This window comes from Hyperolius riggenbachi, chromosome 10 (genome assembly GCF_040937935.1).
Source record: "Hyperolius riggenbachi isolate aHypRig1 chromosome 10, aHypRig1.pri, whole genome shotgun sequence".
Classification (NCBI taxonomy): domain Eukaryota; kingdom Metazoa; phylum Chordata; class Amphibia; order Anura; family Hyperoliidae; genus Hyperolius; species Hyperolius riggenbachi.
Window position 1 is genome coordinate 237,808,576 of NC_090655.1, and position 18,880 is coordinate 237,827,455.

The 18,880-nt window shown below is 44.0% G+C and overlaps 1 protein-coding gene across 1 annotated transcript in view; it reads left to right on the plus strand.

Annotated features, from left to right (window-relative positions):
- Positions 1-9,441: 9,441 nt before the first annotated feature.
- The window catches only part of LOC137534964 (zinc finger protein 345-like), a 31,677-nt gene continuing 22,238 nt past the window's right edge, over positions 9,442-18,880 (plus strand). The window contains exons 1-4 of the mRNA XM_068256707.1: positions 9,442-9,575; positions 13,179-13,299; positions 16,006-16,188; positions 16,271-16,334. Of these exons, the coding sequence (XP_068112808.1) occupies positions 13,198-13,299; positions 16,006-16,188; positions 16,271-16,334 (349 nt within the window). The 5' untranslated portion in view covers positions 9,442-9,575; positions 13,179-13,197. The remainder of the gene's footprint in view (positions 9,576-13,178; positions 13,300-16,005; positions 16,189-16,270; positions 16,335-18,880) is intronic.

Sequence of the window (18,880 nt, forward strand, 5' to 3'; positions counted from 1 at the left end):
CCCCTTCACAAGGAAGGATATCCAGCTCTCACATACTTCCTCCTTCACAAGGAAGGATATCCAGCTCTCACACACTTCCTCCTTCACAAGGAAGGATATCCAGCTCTCACATACTTCCTCCTTCACAAGGAAGGATAACCAGCTCTCACACTCTTCCTCCTTCACAAGGAAGGATATCCAGCTCTCACATACTTCCTCCTTCACAAGGAAGGATATCCAGCTCTCACATACTTCCTCCTTCACAAGGAAGGATATACAGCTCTCACATACTTCCCCCTTCACAAGGAAGGATATCCAGCTCTCACATACTTCCTCCTTCACAAGAAAGGATATACAGCTCTCACATACTTCCCCCTTCACAAGGAAGGATATCCAGCTCTCACATACTTCCTCCTTCACAAGGAAGGATATCCAACTCTCACATACTTCCTCCTTCACAAGGAAGGATATCCAGCTCTCACATACTTCCTCCTTCACAAGGAAGGATATCCAGCTCTCACATACTTCCTCCTTCACAAGGAAGGATATCCAGCTCTCAAATACTTCATCCTTCACAAGGAAGGATATCCAGCTCTCACATACTTCCTCCTTCACAAGGAAGGATATCCAGCTCTCACATACTTCCTCCTTCACAAGGAAGGATATCCAGCTCTTACATACTTCCTCCTTCACAAGGAAGGATATCCAGCTCTCACATATTTCCTCCTTCACAAGGAAGGATACCCAGCTCTCACATATTTCCTCCTTCACAAGGAAGGATATCCAGCTCTCACATACTTCCTCCTTCACACGGAAGGATATCCAGCTCTCACATACTTCCTCCTTCACAAGGAAGGATATCCAGCTCTCACATACTTCCCCCTTCACAAGGAAGGATATCCAGCTCTCACATACTTCCCCCTTCACAAGGAAGGATATCCAGCTCTCACATACTTCCCCCTTCACAAGGAAGGATATCCAGCTCTCACATATTTCCTTCTTTACAAGGAAGGATATCCAGCTCTCACATACTTCCTCCTTCACAAGGAAGGATATCCAGCTCTCACATACTTCCTCCTTCACAAGGAAGGATATCCAGCTCTCACATACTTCCTCCTTCACAAGGAAGGATATCCAGCTCTCACATACTTCCTCCTTCACAAGGAAGGATAACCAGCTCTCACACTCTTCCTCCTTCACAAGGAAGGATATCCAGCTCTCACATACTTCCTCCTTCACAAGGAAGGATATCCAGCTCTCACATACTTCCTCCTTCACAAGGAAGGATATCCAGCTCTCACATACTTCCTCCTTCACAAGGAAGGATATCCAGCTCTCACATACTCCCTCCTTCACAAGGAAGGATATCCAGCTCTCAAATACTTCCTCCTTCACAAGGAAGGATATCCAGCTCTCACATACTTCCTCCTTCACAAGGAAGGATTTCGATATTCAGCTCTCACATACTTCCTCCTTCACAAGGAAGGATATCCAGCTCTCACATACTTCATCCTTCACAAGGAAGGATATCCAGCTCTCACATACTTCCTCCTTCACAAGGAAGGATATCGATATCCAGCTCTCACATACTTCCTCCTTCACAAGGAAGGATATCCAGCTCTCACATACTTCCTCCTTCACAAGGAAGGATATCCAGCTCTCACATACTTCCTCCTTTACAAGGAAGGATATCCAGCTCTCCCATACTTCCCCCTTCACAAGGAAGGATATCCAGCTCTCACATACTTCCTCCTTCACAAGGAAGGATATCGATATCCAGCTCTCACATACTTCCTCCTTCACAAGGAAGGATATCCAGCTCTCACATACTTCCTCCTTCACAAGGAAGGATATCCAGCTCTCACATACTTCCTCCTTTACAAGGAAGGATATCCAGCTCTCCCATACTTCCCCCTTCACAAGGAAGGATATCCAGCTCTCACATACTTCCTCCTTCACAAGGAAAGATATCCAGCTGTCACATACTTCCTCCTTCACAAGGAAAGATATCCAGCTGTCACATACTTCCTCCTTCACAAGGAAGGATATCCAGCTCTCACATACTTCTTCCTTCACAAGGAAGGATATCCAGCTCTCACATACTTCCTCCTTCACAAGGAATGATATCCGGCTCTCACATACTTCCTCCTTCACAAGGAAGGATATCCAGCTCTCACATACTTCCTCCTTCACAAGGAAGGATATCCGGCTCTCACATACTCCCCCCTTCACAAGGAAGGATATCCAGCTCTCACATACTTCCTCCTTCACAAGGAAGGATATCCAGCTCTCACATACTTCCTCCTTCACAAGGAAGGATATACAGCTCTCACATACTCCCCCCTTCACAAGGAAGGATATCCAGCTCTCACATACTTCCCCCTTCACAAGGAAGGATATTCAGCTCTCACATACTTCCCCCTTCACAAGGAATGATATACAGCTCTCACATACTTCCTCCTTCACAAGGAAGGATATCCAGCTCTCACATACTTCCCCCTTCACAAAGAAAGCCATCCAGCTCTCACATACTTCCTCCTTCACAAGGAAGGATATCCAGCTCTCACATACTTCCCCCTTCACAAGGAAGGATATCCAGCTCTCACATACTTCCTCCTTTACAAGGAAGGATATCCAGCACTCACATACTTCCTCCTTTACAAGGAAGGATATCCAGCACTCACATACTTCCTCCTTTACAAGGAAGGATATCCAGCACTCACATACTTCCTCCTTCACAAGGAAGGATATCCAGCTCTCACATACTTCTTCCTTCACAAGGAAGGATATCCAGCTCTCACATACTTCCTCCTTCACAAGGAATGATATCCGGCTCTCACATACTTCCTCCTTCACAAGGAAGGATATCCAGCTCTCACATACTTCCCCCTTCACAAGGAAGGATATCCAGCTCTCACATACTTCCCCCTTCACAAAGAAAGCCATCCAGCTCTCACATACTTCCACCTTCACAAGGAAGGATATCCAGCTCTCACATACTTCCCCCTTCACAAGGAAGGATATCCAGCTCTCACATACTTCCTCCTTTACAAGGAAGGATATCCAGCACTCACATACTTCCTCCTTTACAAGGAAGGATATCCAGCACTCACATACTTCCTCCTTTACAAGGAAGGATATCCAGCACTCACATACTTCCTCCTTCACAAGGAAGGATATCCAGCTCTCACATATTTCATCCTTCACAAAGAAGTATATAAGAGCTGGAGTGTAATGTTGAGCGCAGCGGCCAGAGGTGGCGACAAGGAAGCTATAACACCCTGCTGCGGTGCGCATGTATGAAGATTCCGGTTCTAATCAGCTGATTTCAGAATGAGGTTCCAAATGTGAATATTTTGAACACGTCTACACTAACAAATAAAGCAAAAGAGGATGCCACTCACAGCTGTTGCTGTCACCAGCATGCTGTACAATATAAGTGTGAACCAAGCTTGTTCGCCTCTTCTTTATGTTCAAAACTAGTTAATATCATAACTAGTTGATATCAAAGAGGATGGCACTCATAGCTACCACTAATAAAAATAATGTACAGTCATATGATAAGTAGAATCTTCAATCACAGCACGATTCCTCAAAATTTGCAAACAAATCAGTTCATATAGTTCTGCTTCCTCATGGATCCATATACTGTCAGATAGGGAAACCTCCACCTCACCCTTTGTAAGCGACTCACCGATTGATGTGTCCCTCAGTTAGGTCTTGCAGTACATTGCGCCCGTTCCCGGGCCGTCCCCCACCTCACAATCTGTAAATATGGTGTCTTTATCCTTAGTTCAATCCTTGCAATTATTTCTGCCAATGTGGGCTATTTGTGTGATTGGTGGGGCAGCATAACCTTTTGGGAAACTCTCTGTACACAAATATAGCCTAACAGAATATTCATAACCCAGCACTGGGGAGGTGGGAGGTTTCCCTGCGGTGCTGGAGGTGACAACGAGAAACCAACAGCATTGCCATTCCAGTTCCTGATGCCCACACACATTAAGTGTCGGGACCCTCCCCATGCATGTATGAAATGGATGTGTGCACCTGAGATAGCTGCTAACCGATCCGTTTAAAAAAAAAAAAAAAAAAAATGCCTGACTCTCTGACCCAACCCAATCGATGCCTAACACTAACCGATACCACCTCCCCCACCCCCCACCACCACTAACTTGATTTCTATCCTTAACTGCGCCCCCCCCCCCCCCCAAATAAAAAAAATACATAAGCCTAAATGACCCAACTCAATTGGTTCCTAACTCTAATTGACCCCCCCCCCCCCCAAAAAAAAAGAATGCCTGACCCCCCCCCCCAACTGATATCTAACCTTTGCTGATATGCCCCAACCAATCCCTGAATTCCCCCCCCCCCCCCCCCACGCACACACAAACACCTGCCTAATCTACCTACGGATACAAATAGCATAGTGGGCTGCTGGAGAAGTTTGGGGGCTGCTGTAGACGCCCATGTTAATAGCTGTGATTAGCGGCTATAAGTGGAAATTAAGGCGCTATGGCTGCCAGCTATACAAACAGAAGTGGGAAGGGGAAGCACAGGGTCCGCCTGTTGTGAAATGCTAATTGTTGCTGCAGTTTGTATAATGGGTTGCCCTGGAGCCCGCTAATCACAGCTACTACCATGGCCATCTGGGTTGTGGAGTTGGCACAAAAATTGCCCAACTCTGACTCCTCAGTCTATGAAACCACCGACTTCAGGTACCCAATATTGCTCCGCCTCCTCGGACTCCAAAGCCCTGCTGGCTATTACCAACAAACTTCTCCAGTGCCTAAATTTCCTGCTTCCCCACCCCCTCCACAGAGCAGTCTAGCAGAAATGATGCTGCATATTCCTAGTTCTGATCTAATCACCAGTGATATGGTGAGCAGAAGTGACCACACAGTACTGTTCATGTTTCACATTCTCCACGTGTGTCTGGCTGTTAAAGCAGTCCTTCTTTATTATGCTAGGTACACACTATACCATTTTCTGTTAGATTTACCTGCCAGATAGATAATTTCCAACATGTTGGAAATTATCTATCTAACCATCTATCTACCTAACAATTAGGCATTGTTCTACTCAGCAGGAGATAACCAGAAGACAATGCACCAGAGATAATGACCAGTCTCTACCAGTACTTTACAGAAAATAATCTAACAGAAAATCTAACAGAAAAATCTTAACAGAAAATTGTATGGCGTGTACTAGGCATTAGTACACATTGTGTACTAGGCTTTTTTTTTTTCATTTCATTAGATTACAAGACGTTTAGAATCAGGGTGATACTATGTGTTGGCAGTCAGACAGAGGCTTCATAGCCAAAAGCTTAATGCTTTTCTTCTAAGTCAGCCAATAAATGGTATCATCCTGACTCGAAACTTCTTGCTTTTACTGATGGCTAACATGGTACAACAGTTTACTGCTTCTACTCTGCTATTAGATAACAAGTTAGATTCACTACAAACCCAGAATCTAACGAAAAGCTATAACATGAAGGTTCTTTTGCTCTATGGTCAATTGTGCTGCTGATCAAATATTGATATGGTTAGGGGCCAATTTCCCCTCACATCAAATAGACTGGGAGCATGGGGGGGGGGGGGGGGGGGAGTACACAAGTGACGGCTGTATTCCTACATGGAGCAGCCCCCAAACTAGCGACAGAGTGGACGATCTCTAAAGGCCATACATCAGGCGACTTGGTGGCCATTCGACCATCCGTTTATTATCTAATTGGATTAAAATCGGTGCTGATAAGTGCAGGCCGAATCGATGATGCAACCAATTTTGGGGTGAAATTTGTCATATAAATCAGTCGAACATGCTGCAAGATGTCTGGTGCGCATCGGTAACAGTGAGTGATATCAGGATGAGCGACAAAACTCCCAGCGCTGTTCCCCTAATGTATAAATGTTTATGTATGAGCATTTATACATTACCTGTCCAATTTCTACAGTAGGGGAACAGCGGTGAGATCGACCGATTCCCAAGAGATTTCATGCTGAAATTGATCAGGAATCAGCCTGCGATGTATGGGCAGGAAACAGATCTCTCTCCAATCAGATTCGATCAGAGAGAGATTTGTCTCTTGGTGGAATCTGCCCATCATCGCTAGATGTATGGCTATCTAAGGGCCTGTACACACTGCTGCACTTGTGCTGTGTTTTTAAAATCGCAAGCCTTCATAAAGATAGGAAAATCGCATGGCACCAGTGTGTACAGGTCTTTAAGATTTTCATGATTTTTCAAAAGACCTTGCGATTAAAAAACCTGTGTGATTTTAAAAGCGCAAGCGCAGCGTTGTGTACAGGCCTTTAATGCTGTCATGGACCTCCAGAGGGGGTACAGCAGATACTACCACTGGGTTGGGTCTGGCATAGCATGAGCTGGTGGTCACTAGAGGTGGACAGTGATATGCAAATAATTCCAGTTTGCATTCAGATTACAATTGGGCCAATCAAATTCACTCCCTGATGCAGTTCAGATGTTTATGACAAAACTCTGACAAGATTAGCTGCATGCTTGTTTCAGGTGTGATTCAGACACTGCTGATACCCGACAACTAGTATTGTTTAAAGTGGACCTGAACTCTTGCACAGGATAGAAGGAAAACAGAGAGAATGCACCCTGTATGGATTTAGAGAGTTTAGCCTTTCTAATTCCCCCTCATTTATGTCTAATCACAACTTGTGATCTGATCTCTCCCGTGTCACCTGACTGGCATGGCAGATAAGCCCATTTGAAAGCACAGGATGTTAACAATTTGTCTGTTTCCATGAATCAGTAATTGCAGATTTATTTATTTATTATTTATTTTTTGTTTAAAAGTTATTATGCTGTTGTGTTATCTTTTAGGGTAGAGAGGATGTTCTGAATTCAGGTTCACTTTAAAAGGAAAAAAAAATATGGCAGCCTCCATATGCCTCTCGCTTCAGGTTTCCTTAAAGGAAACCTGATCTGAATCAATAGAACGTATTTATACTTACCTGGGGCTTCCTCCAGCCCCCTTCAGACCATGAATTCCCTTGCTATTCCTCCTGCAGAGCAGCAGCTGGTTACCTGTATTCCTTCTTGCATGGACTCTACCCGAATGCTAAAGTGTACCTGAGAAGAATCCATATAAAGGATTTATACTTACCTGGGTCTTCCGCAGGCTGCCTCGCCATCTCCCCGGGCCGCTCCGATCCACCTCTGTCCATCTTGGTAGATTTCTTCTGTTGCGCATGCCCGGGAACATGCATGTTCTGCGCATGCGCAACTGAAGAAATATACCGAGACAGCTAGCGATGGATTGGAGCAGCCCGAGGAGATGGCGAGACAGCCTGCGGAAGACCCAGGTAAGTATAAATCCTTTATATTGATACTTCTCAGGTACACTTTAGCATTCGGGTAGAGTCCATGCAAGAAGGAATGCAGGTGACCAGCTGCTGCTCTGCAGGAGGAATAGAGTTGTTGGGTTCTATTTCAGCACCTGCATGTGTTGTGCACGATGATGGATAATTTTACTACCCTACATTTGAGCAGCGAGTTCCTCAGTGGTCTAAAACAAGTGTATTCCTCTCACTTCTCTCTCTGCTGTAATTAGCAAAGGACTCATTGTTAAGTTATTGAAAGGCAGTGAAACAATCTGATGATGAAAAAGCATAGGCACGCACAATGACTATCACCCACAGGAATAGGGATTCAATTGCTCACGTGACAGTTTGGGGCGGAGTGCTGTAGAGACGCATTGCTAGGCTACAACTGAGTGACATGTTCTGTTGCTGTAGATTGGAAGAAAATGATGGAATGGCACACAACTGAACAGCATCCCATGGGCGGAGGTAAGGAGGGGAACAATGTTTTTACCTGAGATGATCTGGCACATATATAGGCTGCTTTTTTTTTATTATGCCTCCATGAAATTAACTTTGAAGTATAACTGAAGTGAAAATATGGAGGATGCCATATTTATTTCCTTTTAAAGGGGAACTGAAGAGAGAGGTATATGGAGGCTGTCATGTTTATTTCCTTTTAATCAATACCAGTTGCCTGGCAGCCCTGCTGGTCTATTTCTCTGCAGTAGTATCTGATTAAAACCAGAAACAAGCATGCAGCTAGTCTTGTCAGATCAGACTTATAAGTCTGAACCACTGAAACACCTGATCTGCTGCATGCTTGTTCAGGGGCTATGGCTAATAGTATTAGAGGCAGAGGATCAGCAGGGCTGCCAGGCAACTGGTATTGTCTAAAAGGAAATAAACATGATAGCCTCCATATACCTCTCTCTTCAGTTCCCCTTTAAACAATACCAGTTGCCTGGCAGCCCTGCTAATATATTTGGCTGCAGTAGTGTCAGAAACAAGCATGCAGCTAATCTTGCCAGATCTGACAATAATGTCAGAAACACCTTATCTGCTGCATGCTTGTTCAGGTTCTATGGCTTAAAGTATTAGAGGCAGAGGATTAGCAGGATAGCCAGGCAACTGGGTATTGGCTATAAAGAAAAACATATGGCAGCCTTCAAATACCTCTCGCTTCAGTTGTCGTTTAAATAAGGTGACTTGTGTATTGTACTGTAAAGTGCAGGAAATACAAATGCACATTGAAGCTAATGGGAATTTAAAAAATGAACCAGATACTTACCTATAGAATCTTCCCGCTCCTTTCTCGTCCCCTCGTTGCAGCGCTGTCTCCTCCATTTGAAACCCCCTGCAGGCTCTTCGGAAGTCTTTGGGAGCAGAGTCCTCCCGAAGAGACAGGCGGCTCCATGCTGTGCACGTGCGCAAGAGAGAGCACTCGGGCTCCGAAACACTTCCCAAGCCTCCTTCAGCAGAAGAAAGCACTATTTGACATGTTGTCGAATAGTGCTACCGGGGGAGCCAGCACTGGAACAAAGGACCTGTGAGTGGGGTGGTAACGGTTAGGCTCTATAGGACCCAGAGCCTTCCCTCTGCTTAGGTAAGTATTTGGTTAATTTTTTTTTTTTTTTTTTTTTTTGTGGTTCCCATATCCCATTCACTTTAATACAAGGTAGGCACCATCCAATCTCACTTTTTGTTGTTTTGTCCATTGCCTCTGTTTACAAATGAAAAGAAAAAAAGTAAATGACGTTATTGTATATATAATACTAAATAATGATTAGTATTAGCTATCTTCATAATTTAATTTAGTGAATACTATTATTTCGTATTTTCATCGCTTCAGTGATTGCTTGTTGTCAGTATTGAAGCACATTACAATCTGCAGCAATGCAATAGAGCATGGAAGGGAAAAAATATAATACAAATATGATTCAGCAGCGTATCATCAGAGCTGTACAGTTATCTTACTATGTCTTCCCTCAATATAATTAAGAAGAACATGCTGCAGTCCCCTACTTGGAGCCCCGCAGTCATGGAACGCATGAGCAGCAGGTTTTGGACCGCAAAACCCGGAAGTTGATTGGAGCGCACAGCCGTGACATTAGATGGTACGCAAAATCCAGGAACTATACCGGAAGTATCGTTAAATAGACGGAAGTGGTCTTTTTCTCCTTTGTAGAGGGAGTTTTGTGTAATTTCTATGTGATTGAGAGAAGGGAGATCTGGAAGAAGCTGTAGAGCTGCTCAGTGCAGGTGACTGTGTGTTTTATCCTCTATCTGATCTGTATTATTGCTCTTCTTCATGTGTCATTCATCTGTGTAGTTGGGAACTTTTCATACAAGTCACCTCTGCCATATGGCAAGGGGCAGGGGGGCTATTATAAGTATCATTAGAGCTGGAAATACCTAGAAAGCATTATAACAGAAAGTTATTATAGTGCAGTGCATGTTAGGAGGAGATGTTTTATCAGCACACACCTGACTTCCTGTCTAGTCATCCTATATAGAGAATAGAGCAAGGTGGCCATCAGCCCAACATGGCAGCTCATGGGGAATGACAGGATGCTCAGCAGAGTTGTGTTCAAGCCAGCTCTTTTATTTTTTTGACAGTTATGGAAACTTGCTTAGATCCATAATGTTTAATTGGCTTCTGTATACAGTATGGTGGAAGGCACTCTGGCACTAGTCTACTTTAAGAGACCCAGCAGGAAACCTCATTGGCTGGACAGCAACTGCTAGGTTTCAGATAAGAGGTAGTAAACTGCCACGCTATACAACCAATCACAACACTTTGTGCTGTAAGAGGGTACTGCAATTGGAGTACTGTTCCTTATGAGGTTTCCTGCTGGGTCCCCTAAACTAGACAAGACACAGAACATTTATTTCACCCTTTTCTTGTGGCTGACTCAAAGCGCCACTAGGGCGCGCTCTATAGGCAGTAGCAGTGTTAGGGAGTCTTGCCCAAGGTCTCCATACTGAGTAGGTGCTGGCTTACTTAAGAAGAGCGGAGGTTCCCACCATGGTTGTCTGTGTCAGTGGCAGAGCCCTTAACCAATACTTTATCCAGTAAAGTAGACTAGCGCCTGCACTTTCACCTTGCATCGCTAGGGTACCAGGTTCCAATCCGGGCCAGTATACCATCTGAACCTTTGTATTTTCCTCCCATATTTGCATGAGTTTCCTCATACATCCTAAAAACATACAATCAGTTAATTGGTTCTCACAAAAAAAAAACTAAGACAGGGACACTACAGTAGGGAATAGAATGTGAGCACCTCTGAGGGACAGTCAGTGACATGACTATGTAGGATTGTAAGGTCTATATAAGCACACAATAATAGTAAAGTAACTGTATTTCTACTAGCTATAACAGACTTCAATCAATGTGTTTTAGTTTTGGACGGTGTAGAAATTAGTTAAGATGGGATTTGGGCTTTTATTGCTGTCTATGTGCCCAAATGGGAAATACTGTCCCATTAGCTCAGTGTAGTAATGCCATAGCTTGGCACTCCTAAGTATAGGAGATAAGCAACAACTAAAAATCTATTTTTTAATGATTTTATTTACACATTAGCCCTCCTGTCAACACTGTAAAAGATAATTAAGGCAGAAAAAGGGAAGAGAGATGGTACTTTTGAGATTTGGGGTTTGAAACTAAAGCCTAGTGAGGTCCAAGAATTATATTTTATATGCGTGTTTACACAGTACATATATAGTTTCACAATCTAAGTCTAGGTACCTTCCTATGACGTCCTTTCCTAGTGGGCTTTTCCAGTTTGTGGTCACCTTTAGGTTTAACATATGCCAAAAATGTGCCCCGATGAACATAAACAGGGGTTGGACAAAATAATGGAAACACCTTGAAAATCAACAAGTATATATTTTAATATGGTGTAGGTCAACCTTTTGCGGCAATTACAGCCTCAGTTCTCCGAGGTATTGATTCATACAAATTGTGATCTGTTTCCAGGAATTTTAGCCCATTCTTCAGTTAAAACACCCTCCAGTTGTTTTAGAGACGATGGCCTCGGAAATCGACTTCTTACTGGAATCTCTAAAAACGACCATAAATGCTCAATAATGTTGAGTTCTGGGGATTGTGATGGCCAGATGAGATGCTCAACTTCATTAAAATGTTCCTCGTGACATTCTTTAACAATTCTAGCTGTATGGATTTGGGCATTATCATCTTGAAAGATGGCATTCCCCTCCGGAAACAGTTCTTGAACCATAGGATGAACTTGTTCGCCCAAAATTCCTAAATAGTCTCGGCTGTTAATTCTTTCATGAAGGGAAATCATTGGCCCGTCGGATTTCCAAAAAATAGTACCCCAGATCATTACAGAACCCCCGCTATGTTGGGAGAAGGCAGTGGATGAAATGCTTCTTTCGGCTGTCTCCAAACGTACACTCGGCCGGAGGTTGGAAATAAGGTAAACGATGATTCGTCAGAGAAAATAAAATTTTTCCATTGCTCGAGGGACTAATTCTGGTGGTTTCTACACCACTCTAAATGCTTTGAAACATTTGTCCTTGAGAGCAGAGGTTTTCTAATTGCAGTTCTTCCGTGGAATCCAGATTTGTGCAGCTCCCGACGAACAGTTTTTGTGGAAACTGGGTTTTGTAGGTGTTCATTCAGCTTTGCAGTGATTTTAGGAACCGCGGTCTTGCGAGCATTTCTAACAATTCGATTTAGAGTCCGACGACGGTCTCTCTCAGACAACTTCGACTTTAGACCACAACTGTGCTTTGCTGAGGACGTTTTTCCTTCTCTTTCAAAGGCATTCATTACTTTTGAGACAGTACTTCTTGAAATGCCAAGAATTCGGGCAGTTTCTGTTACAGTAGCGCCTGCCATAGGAGCACCAACAATTTGGCCTCTTTGAAAGTCTGAGAGATCTGCCATTTTTATAAATTATAACCAACGTTTCTTTAAATATCTGTAAAAAAACCTATTATTTTAATTAAACATATCAAATAACAAAAATAATAAAAAAAATGTAACATATGTCAAGTTTTGATTCCTTAAAACATGTTCAAAGATTATGATGCCAAAATGTTAGGTGTTTCCATTATTTTGTCCAACCCCTGTATGTGGTCAGACTAGAAAATATATACACAGAGTGACCAGGGAGGATGGAATGGGTAACATACTAATAAAAAAAAGTGTGAGTGCAATTACCTCCTGAAATGGGGCGTCCAGTATCGGGAATAGATAAGTTTATTGGCATAATCAATGCATTTCGTGGGTCAAGTCCAATTCATCAGGCTACAGTACTGGCTGAACCAATAGAGTCACAGAGGTGCTTGTACATTATTGGTTCGGCAGTGTGTGGGAGGCAAGAACTGTGTATGCAGGGGTTAATTTGTCTAAGCCACTCCTCCCAATGCGGTCTGTGCTGCATTCCATCTCTGCCTTGTAAGTGAAAGTTTTGAGTTGGAAGGCGGAAGTGTAAGAAGATGTCCCATAGAACACATCGGAAGGGAGGTGGTGGCTTAGGCAAGTTAACCCCTGCACACCTCACTCCCGCTTCCTACACACTGCAGGACGATCTCACTTTTCACGAGAATGTTCTCGCTCATCCCTAGTCCCAGGGCAAGATCTACCAACTAAATGAGAACTGGGAAATACTGCACATGTGTATAGGAGAAATGTTTTTCCCCACTGGGTTATTATTACTGCATTTGTGGCTACCGTCGTTTAACACCCCCCCACCCCCCCACCCCCCCACCCCTTTTTGACGTTCTACAACCAAGTTGTGCAATATGTTTCTCCCTAGGTCTGTTAGGTTATTGTAATGTATGCCTATTGTACTCTTATGATGTGTGCAATTCCTCTCATTCTTTTTGCTTCAGAGGAGGTTTCTGAAAGAACATGTTCCAGGATAGTGGTGTCAGGATGGAGGCAGATGAGAGGCCAGTGATGGAAAGCATCATAAACCTCACCTTGGAGATCGCTTTCCTACTGACTGGCGAGGTGAGGTGGTCTTTCATGACTCTTCTGGTCCTACTCATGTTCAGTATTGTCTACTCCTCCCCATCCTGTTCAAATTTGCTTTCTGGTCATAGTCTATGGATGTATGCGTCAGAAGTAGTTACTCAATAGCTATTGGCACGGCACTGAACCTGCCTCAAATGACCTTCTGGTACAGTATCTGTTTTTTCGTTTTTCAAAGTTTTCTATTAACGTTTTTGAATTCTTAAAAACATTAATATAACCGTTTGCCAGAATACTGCAATTGCAGCATACATCTAACATTACCATATAGACTTAAATGTCAACTATGTCTCTCGCTTAGACTAGTGAGGGATTTAAAGTGTACCTGTAGGGGTAAAAAAGTGCCCTTACAGGGTACTCGCCTCGGGAGGGGGAAGCCTCCGTAATTCTCCACTGGTTAGTTTCAGCACTGGATCCCCCAAGTGCGGCTGCGCTTCTGGGTCTCATTGCTGGATCGGAGGAAGACAGGGGAAGCTTCTATAGGATCCAGGGGCTTCACCCTTCCAAGGTAAATATCCAAAATAGGAAATACAGACATGCTAAACATATAATATTACCTGTGACCCAGAGGACTTTGCCAACTATCTGGGTCATGCTGTTAGTGGAAGACAGTTCCTGTAATCCCAGGTACAGGGCCAGGACTACAGCTGCTTATCTTACTCATCACCCCAGCAGTGTGCAGATCTCAGTAATTTGATTTCTGCATTAGGAAGATAATGAGGGAAGGTAGGTTTAAAAGAGGAGGAGAGGATAGAGAGCACCGCTATAGTCTGGATAATATGGTTTAATCAATGGAAGGATGTTCAAGCTTAATTCAAGGATCTAAAATCTTCAGGAGTTTATGCTGGGTATCCTTTAAAATGCTAGTTATATTATCGTTTATCAGCAAATAATTAATTATATTTTTGACCTCCATGAAGTCAGCGGAAGGATTTTTCCAGTTCTTGGCAATGGTCACAGTTGCCACCAGGAGCACCAGGAATTAACCAACTCGGTTAATGCTTCAATTGAGCCTTAAATGATCCTTCATGGATTTATGTTTTTTGAGCGGTCAATACATCTCCTGCATCAATCATTGAGCACAACCCACTGTTTGTTCTCCCGAAGAGGGATGTTGCCATGTACTTGGGTGGAAACCACAGTGAACTTAGAAAAGCCTGAAAATGTATTTGATCGGGGCTACAGCTGAAGAGGAGACCTCTCTTTGGTCGGATAAAGTGGCGCATGGACAGAAAGCATAGAGTTGTGGTCAATGGATAATATTCAAAATGGGCGACTGTTAGCAGTGGGGTCCCACAGGTATCAGTACTGGATCTTTGCTCTTCAATTTATATATTAATGACCTAGTAGATGAGAAGTAGAAAGCAATGTTACTGTTTTTGCAGAGGATACAAAATTGTGCAGAATCATCAACTTTCAGGAAGATAGTTACATATTGCGAAAGGATCTGGATAGGAAGGATACATACTGTATATGGGCACTGAAATGGCAGATGAAATTCAATGAAAAATGTAAAGCCATGCATTTTGGTTGTACCACCAATCTACTATTGAATAAATAATAATACAAAATAAATGGAATACACATGAGGACATCAAACTTGGAGAAGGATTTAAGAGTACTTGTCAACAAGTGACGTAATCGTATTCATTGCCAAGCAGCTACAGCTAAAGGAAATAACATTTTGGGATGCATTCAAAGGGAAATAAAAACTCAGGATGCTAGCATAATATTGCAGCGTTTAACTCTAATAAGGCCACATCTGGAATATGTAATTCAGTCCTGGGCACCACATTACAGGAAAGATATTGCAGTTTTAGAGCAGGTGCAGGGACAAGGGACAAAATTGACTAGAGGGATGGAAGGTCTCACTTACCAGGAAAGGTTAGATAAACTGAGTATATTTATCCTGGAGAAAAGTCGCCTTAGAGGAGATCTAATTAACATGTATAAATACATCGGAGGGCAATATAGAAGCTTGGCAAATTAGCTTTTTGTCCCTAGGCTTTTGCAAAGTACTAGGGGACATGATCTGCACATGGAGGAAAAACGTTTTAGCCATTTATTTAGGAAAGGATTCTTCACAGTAAGAGTGATTATGATTACAATGTGTAATGTATTGCCACAGGAAGTAGTTATGGAAAAGTCAATATCTATCTGCATTTAAGGGAGGACTTAGATGCTTTCCTTGCATTAAAAGACATCCATGGCTATAATTACTAGGTAATTCCCGGTGGTGTTCCAGGGATTTTATCTGATTGCCATCTGGAGTCGGGAAGACTTTTTTTTCCCATTTGGGGCTAATTAGACCATGCCTTGTAAGGTTTTTTCGCCTTCCTCTGGATCAACAGGGATATGTGAGGGTGCAGGCTGATGTCGTACTTTATTTTCTGGTTGAACTCGATGGACGTATACTTTTTTTTTTTCAACCCAATTAACTACCGTATGTAAATAGTTTTGAAGAGAGGTTTAGCTGGCCTATAACTATTAGAAACTGGTGGTGAAGTCCTACAATGTTTGTATCAAAATATAGTCTTTTTGCTGTCCTTCCCAGAATTCCATGTTTTTAGAGCCTTTGCACTTTGTAAATTTGGGTGTAACTTTTCTCTCTCTCTCTCTCTGTAAATTATAAGTTTTGGGCAACTTTTCCCTCACATATATTTTATTTTCACTGTTAATGTTTAGGACTATGAGGTGGTCGGGAAAATTGATGAAGGTGTTGCTAAAAGTACTTTTGGATGCAAAGAGCTGAACAGCAGAAAGAGACCGATGGTGCCGCAAAGCTCTCATTTAGCAACAGGGACTGTGGGCGGCGACAAGAAGGTTTTAGAAGTGAGCAACAAGATTATTCACCTGCTGACCGGTGAGGTGAGGCCGCATTCTATGATCGGGATGTTGTCTAGGTGATTATCTTATTATAGTAGCCAACACTATCTGTTTCTCCAAGCAGGTGTGGAAGTTTTTGCGACATGCGGCCCTGTTTGGTGATGATATCCAAACCATTGTTTCATTGGGTAAGGAGTGTATATGTTCCCTTATTTGTGTTTGTGAAAGAGTAAAGGTGGCCACACACTTCTCAATCTCCCACCATCAGATCGATCATCAGATAAATCCCTCTCTGACCCAATCCTATCACAGAGGGATCTATTGCCTGCCCACACAGTGCAGACAGATTTCCAATAGATTTCTGAAATCACCCTAGCGTCGGTGCTGCCGCTTGAATGACCCCCCCCCCCATGTAATGAGCAGACACACACACAGACACACACACACACACTACACAAACACACACTACACAAACACACACTACACAAACACACACTACACAAACACACACACTACACAAACACACACACTACACAAACACACACACTACACACACTACACACACTACACACACTACACACACACACTACACACACACACACTACACACACACTACACACACACTACACACTACACACACACACTACACACACACACACACAGAGTCTGTGGTGAGTGTTGCAGGCTCAGCTGTCACGCCAGCACAAATCCTTGCTTCTTCCTTTGTCCGGCCTCTTTTTAAATTGCCACTGGGGGCGCCCGTGATATCGCAACATTTAGTGACGTCAGTACATGCAGTGTTATGTGGTTTAGGCATTGGCCAGCAAAGGAGAAAGATGGAGGCAAGGAGTCGCACCAGTGGACAGTTGAATGGTCCATAGTGCATCGCTAGTGGCATTAGATTTTGCAACGACTGACGCAGCAGAGCTTACGCTAACCTCCCGTGTCTTCTATCCACTATCAGGGCTTCTTTCAGTCTCTTCTCTCCTGGAGAGCTGTGTGCCACGTGACAAATTACTAGAGGCCAAATACCAGAAGCCTCTAGTGTTCACGGAAGGTACATGCCACAGTGCCTCTAGTGTTTGGCCTCTAGCGTTTAGCTAATAGGTACAGGCTCTCTGTGAGTGAATAGACAGAGCGGAGCGCCTAGCGGTGGCTAGACACCATAGAAAGCCCTGGCAGACAGGAGAGCGTAGCTCCGCTGCCCCTACACTCTGAACAGTCGGGGGGGGGGGGGGGGTGGAGGGGGCATAGATGGGGAGACCCAGGATGCAGTGTGCACAGTTTTTCAATCGATTTTGTGCTGAAATCTATTGGAAATCTGTGTACAGTGTGTGGAGAGATTTGATTAGATAGATCCCTCTTCGATCAGATAATGGTCTTATGGTGGCCATACATGGTACAATTTTTACAATCTTACCATTTCTATGTAATATAAGGGAACTGCATACATTATCCTTTCAGTATATTTAGCACTAACTTACCTGATAGCGAGCGACATGCCCCAGCTGATCTGAGCTGATCAAAGTCTTGGGCTGTACGGACAGGTGTGTCTTGGTACTGCTTATGTTTACTACATGTCCCACCTCTGCATACTTGTTCTTTGTACAAAGTATGCCGTACACTTGTGTACTATGAGCCATGCCCCTATGGTGGCAGAATATTTAGTTGGTGCTTTGCCACGGAAGAAGTTGGTGCTTTATAAGTCATAATATAACATTCATTCTAACATTGTTACATTAACCTTCCTGGCGGTAAGCCCGAGCTGAGCTCGGGCTATGCCGCCGGAAGGCACCGCTCAGGCCCCGCTGGGCCGATTTGCATAATTTTTTTTTTTTTGCTGCACGCAGCTAGCACTTTTCTAGCTGCGTGCAGTGCCCGATCGCCGCCGCTACCCGCCGATCCGTCGCGCCGCAGCCGCCCCCCCCCCCCAGACCCCGTGCGCTGCCTGGCCAATCAGTGCCAGGCAGCTCTAAGGGGTGGATCGGAATCCCCTTTGACGTCGATGACGTCGGTGACGTCATCCCGCCCCGTCGCCATGGCGACGGGGGAAGCCCTCCGGGAGATCCCGTTCTTCGGGGGGATGCCCGTTCTTCGGGGGGATGCCGCTGAGCAGCGGCTATCATGTAGCGAGACTTTGTCTCGCTACATGAAATAAAAAAAAAAAGATTTGCTGCCCCCTGGCGATTTTTTTAGCAAACCGCCAGGAGGGTTAAGCTAATCAAGGCAGTGGCAAGGCTCAGTGAATCCAGTCAGCAGTAGAAATGTAGATCATTGCCCCTCCCACCACAGTCAGCTGTGCAAGTGTAGGCCATTGCCCCTCCCACCACAGTCTCTGTGTATTACACGCAGTCATTGTCCTCATAGTAATGTACCTCCCGCCATCCCGCTGTTAACTTTGCTTCACATAGATGATCAGCGCAGCATCTGCCTGCAGCAGTGACCAGTATACGGCAGGGAGCACACTTGTCCTAGTGCTTCATGAGCCATTTGTGGTTTCAAATGAAACATAGTGTGCTCACTGCCTGGAACAGCGCAAGTTATATCCCCTTCTGTGTGCTAATAAACTAGCGCGACCTAATGACACAGCTGGGCACGCTAGGCACACTAGTGGCAGCGCAGCATGCATACCTAAGCAATGGCTGATGCTTTCCTTGTCTGCGCGGTAGTGACATATTGCTACCGCGATACATCACTCGTGCGGCCGCTACTGTGTTAATGTAGTAGCGGCCGC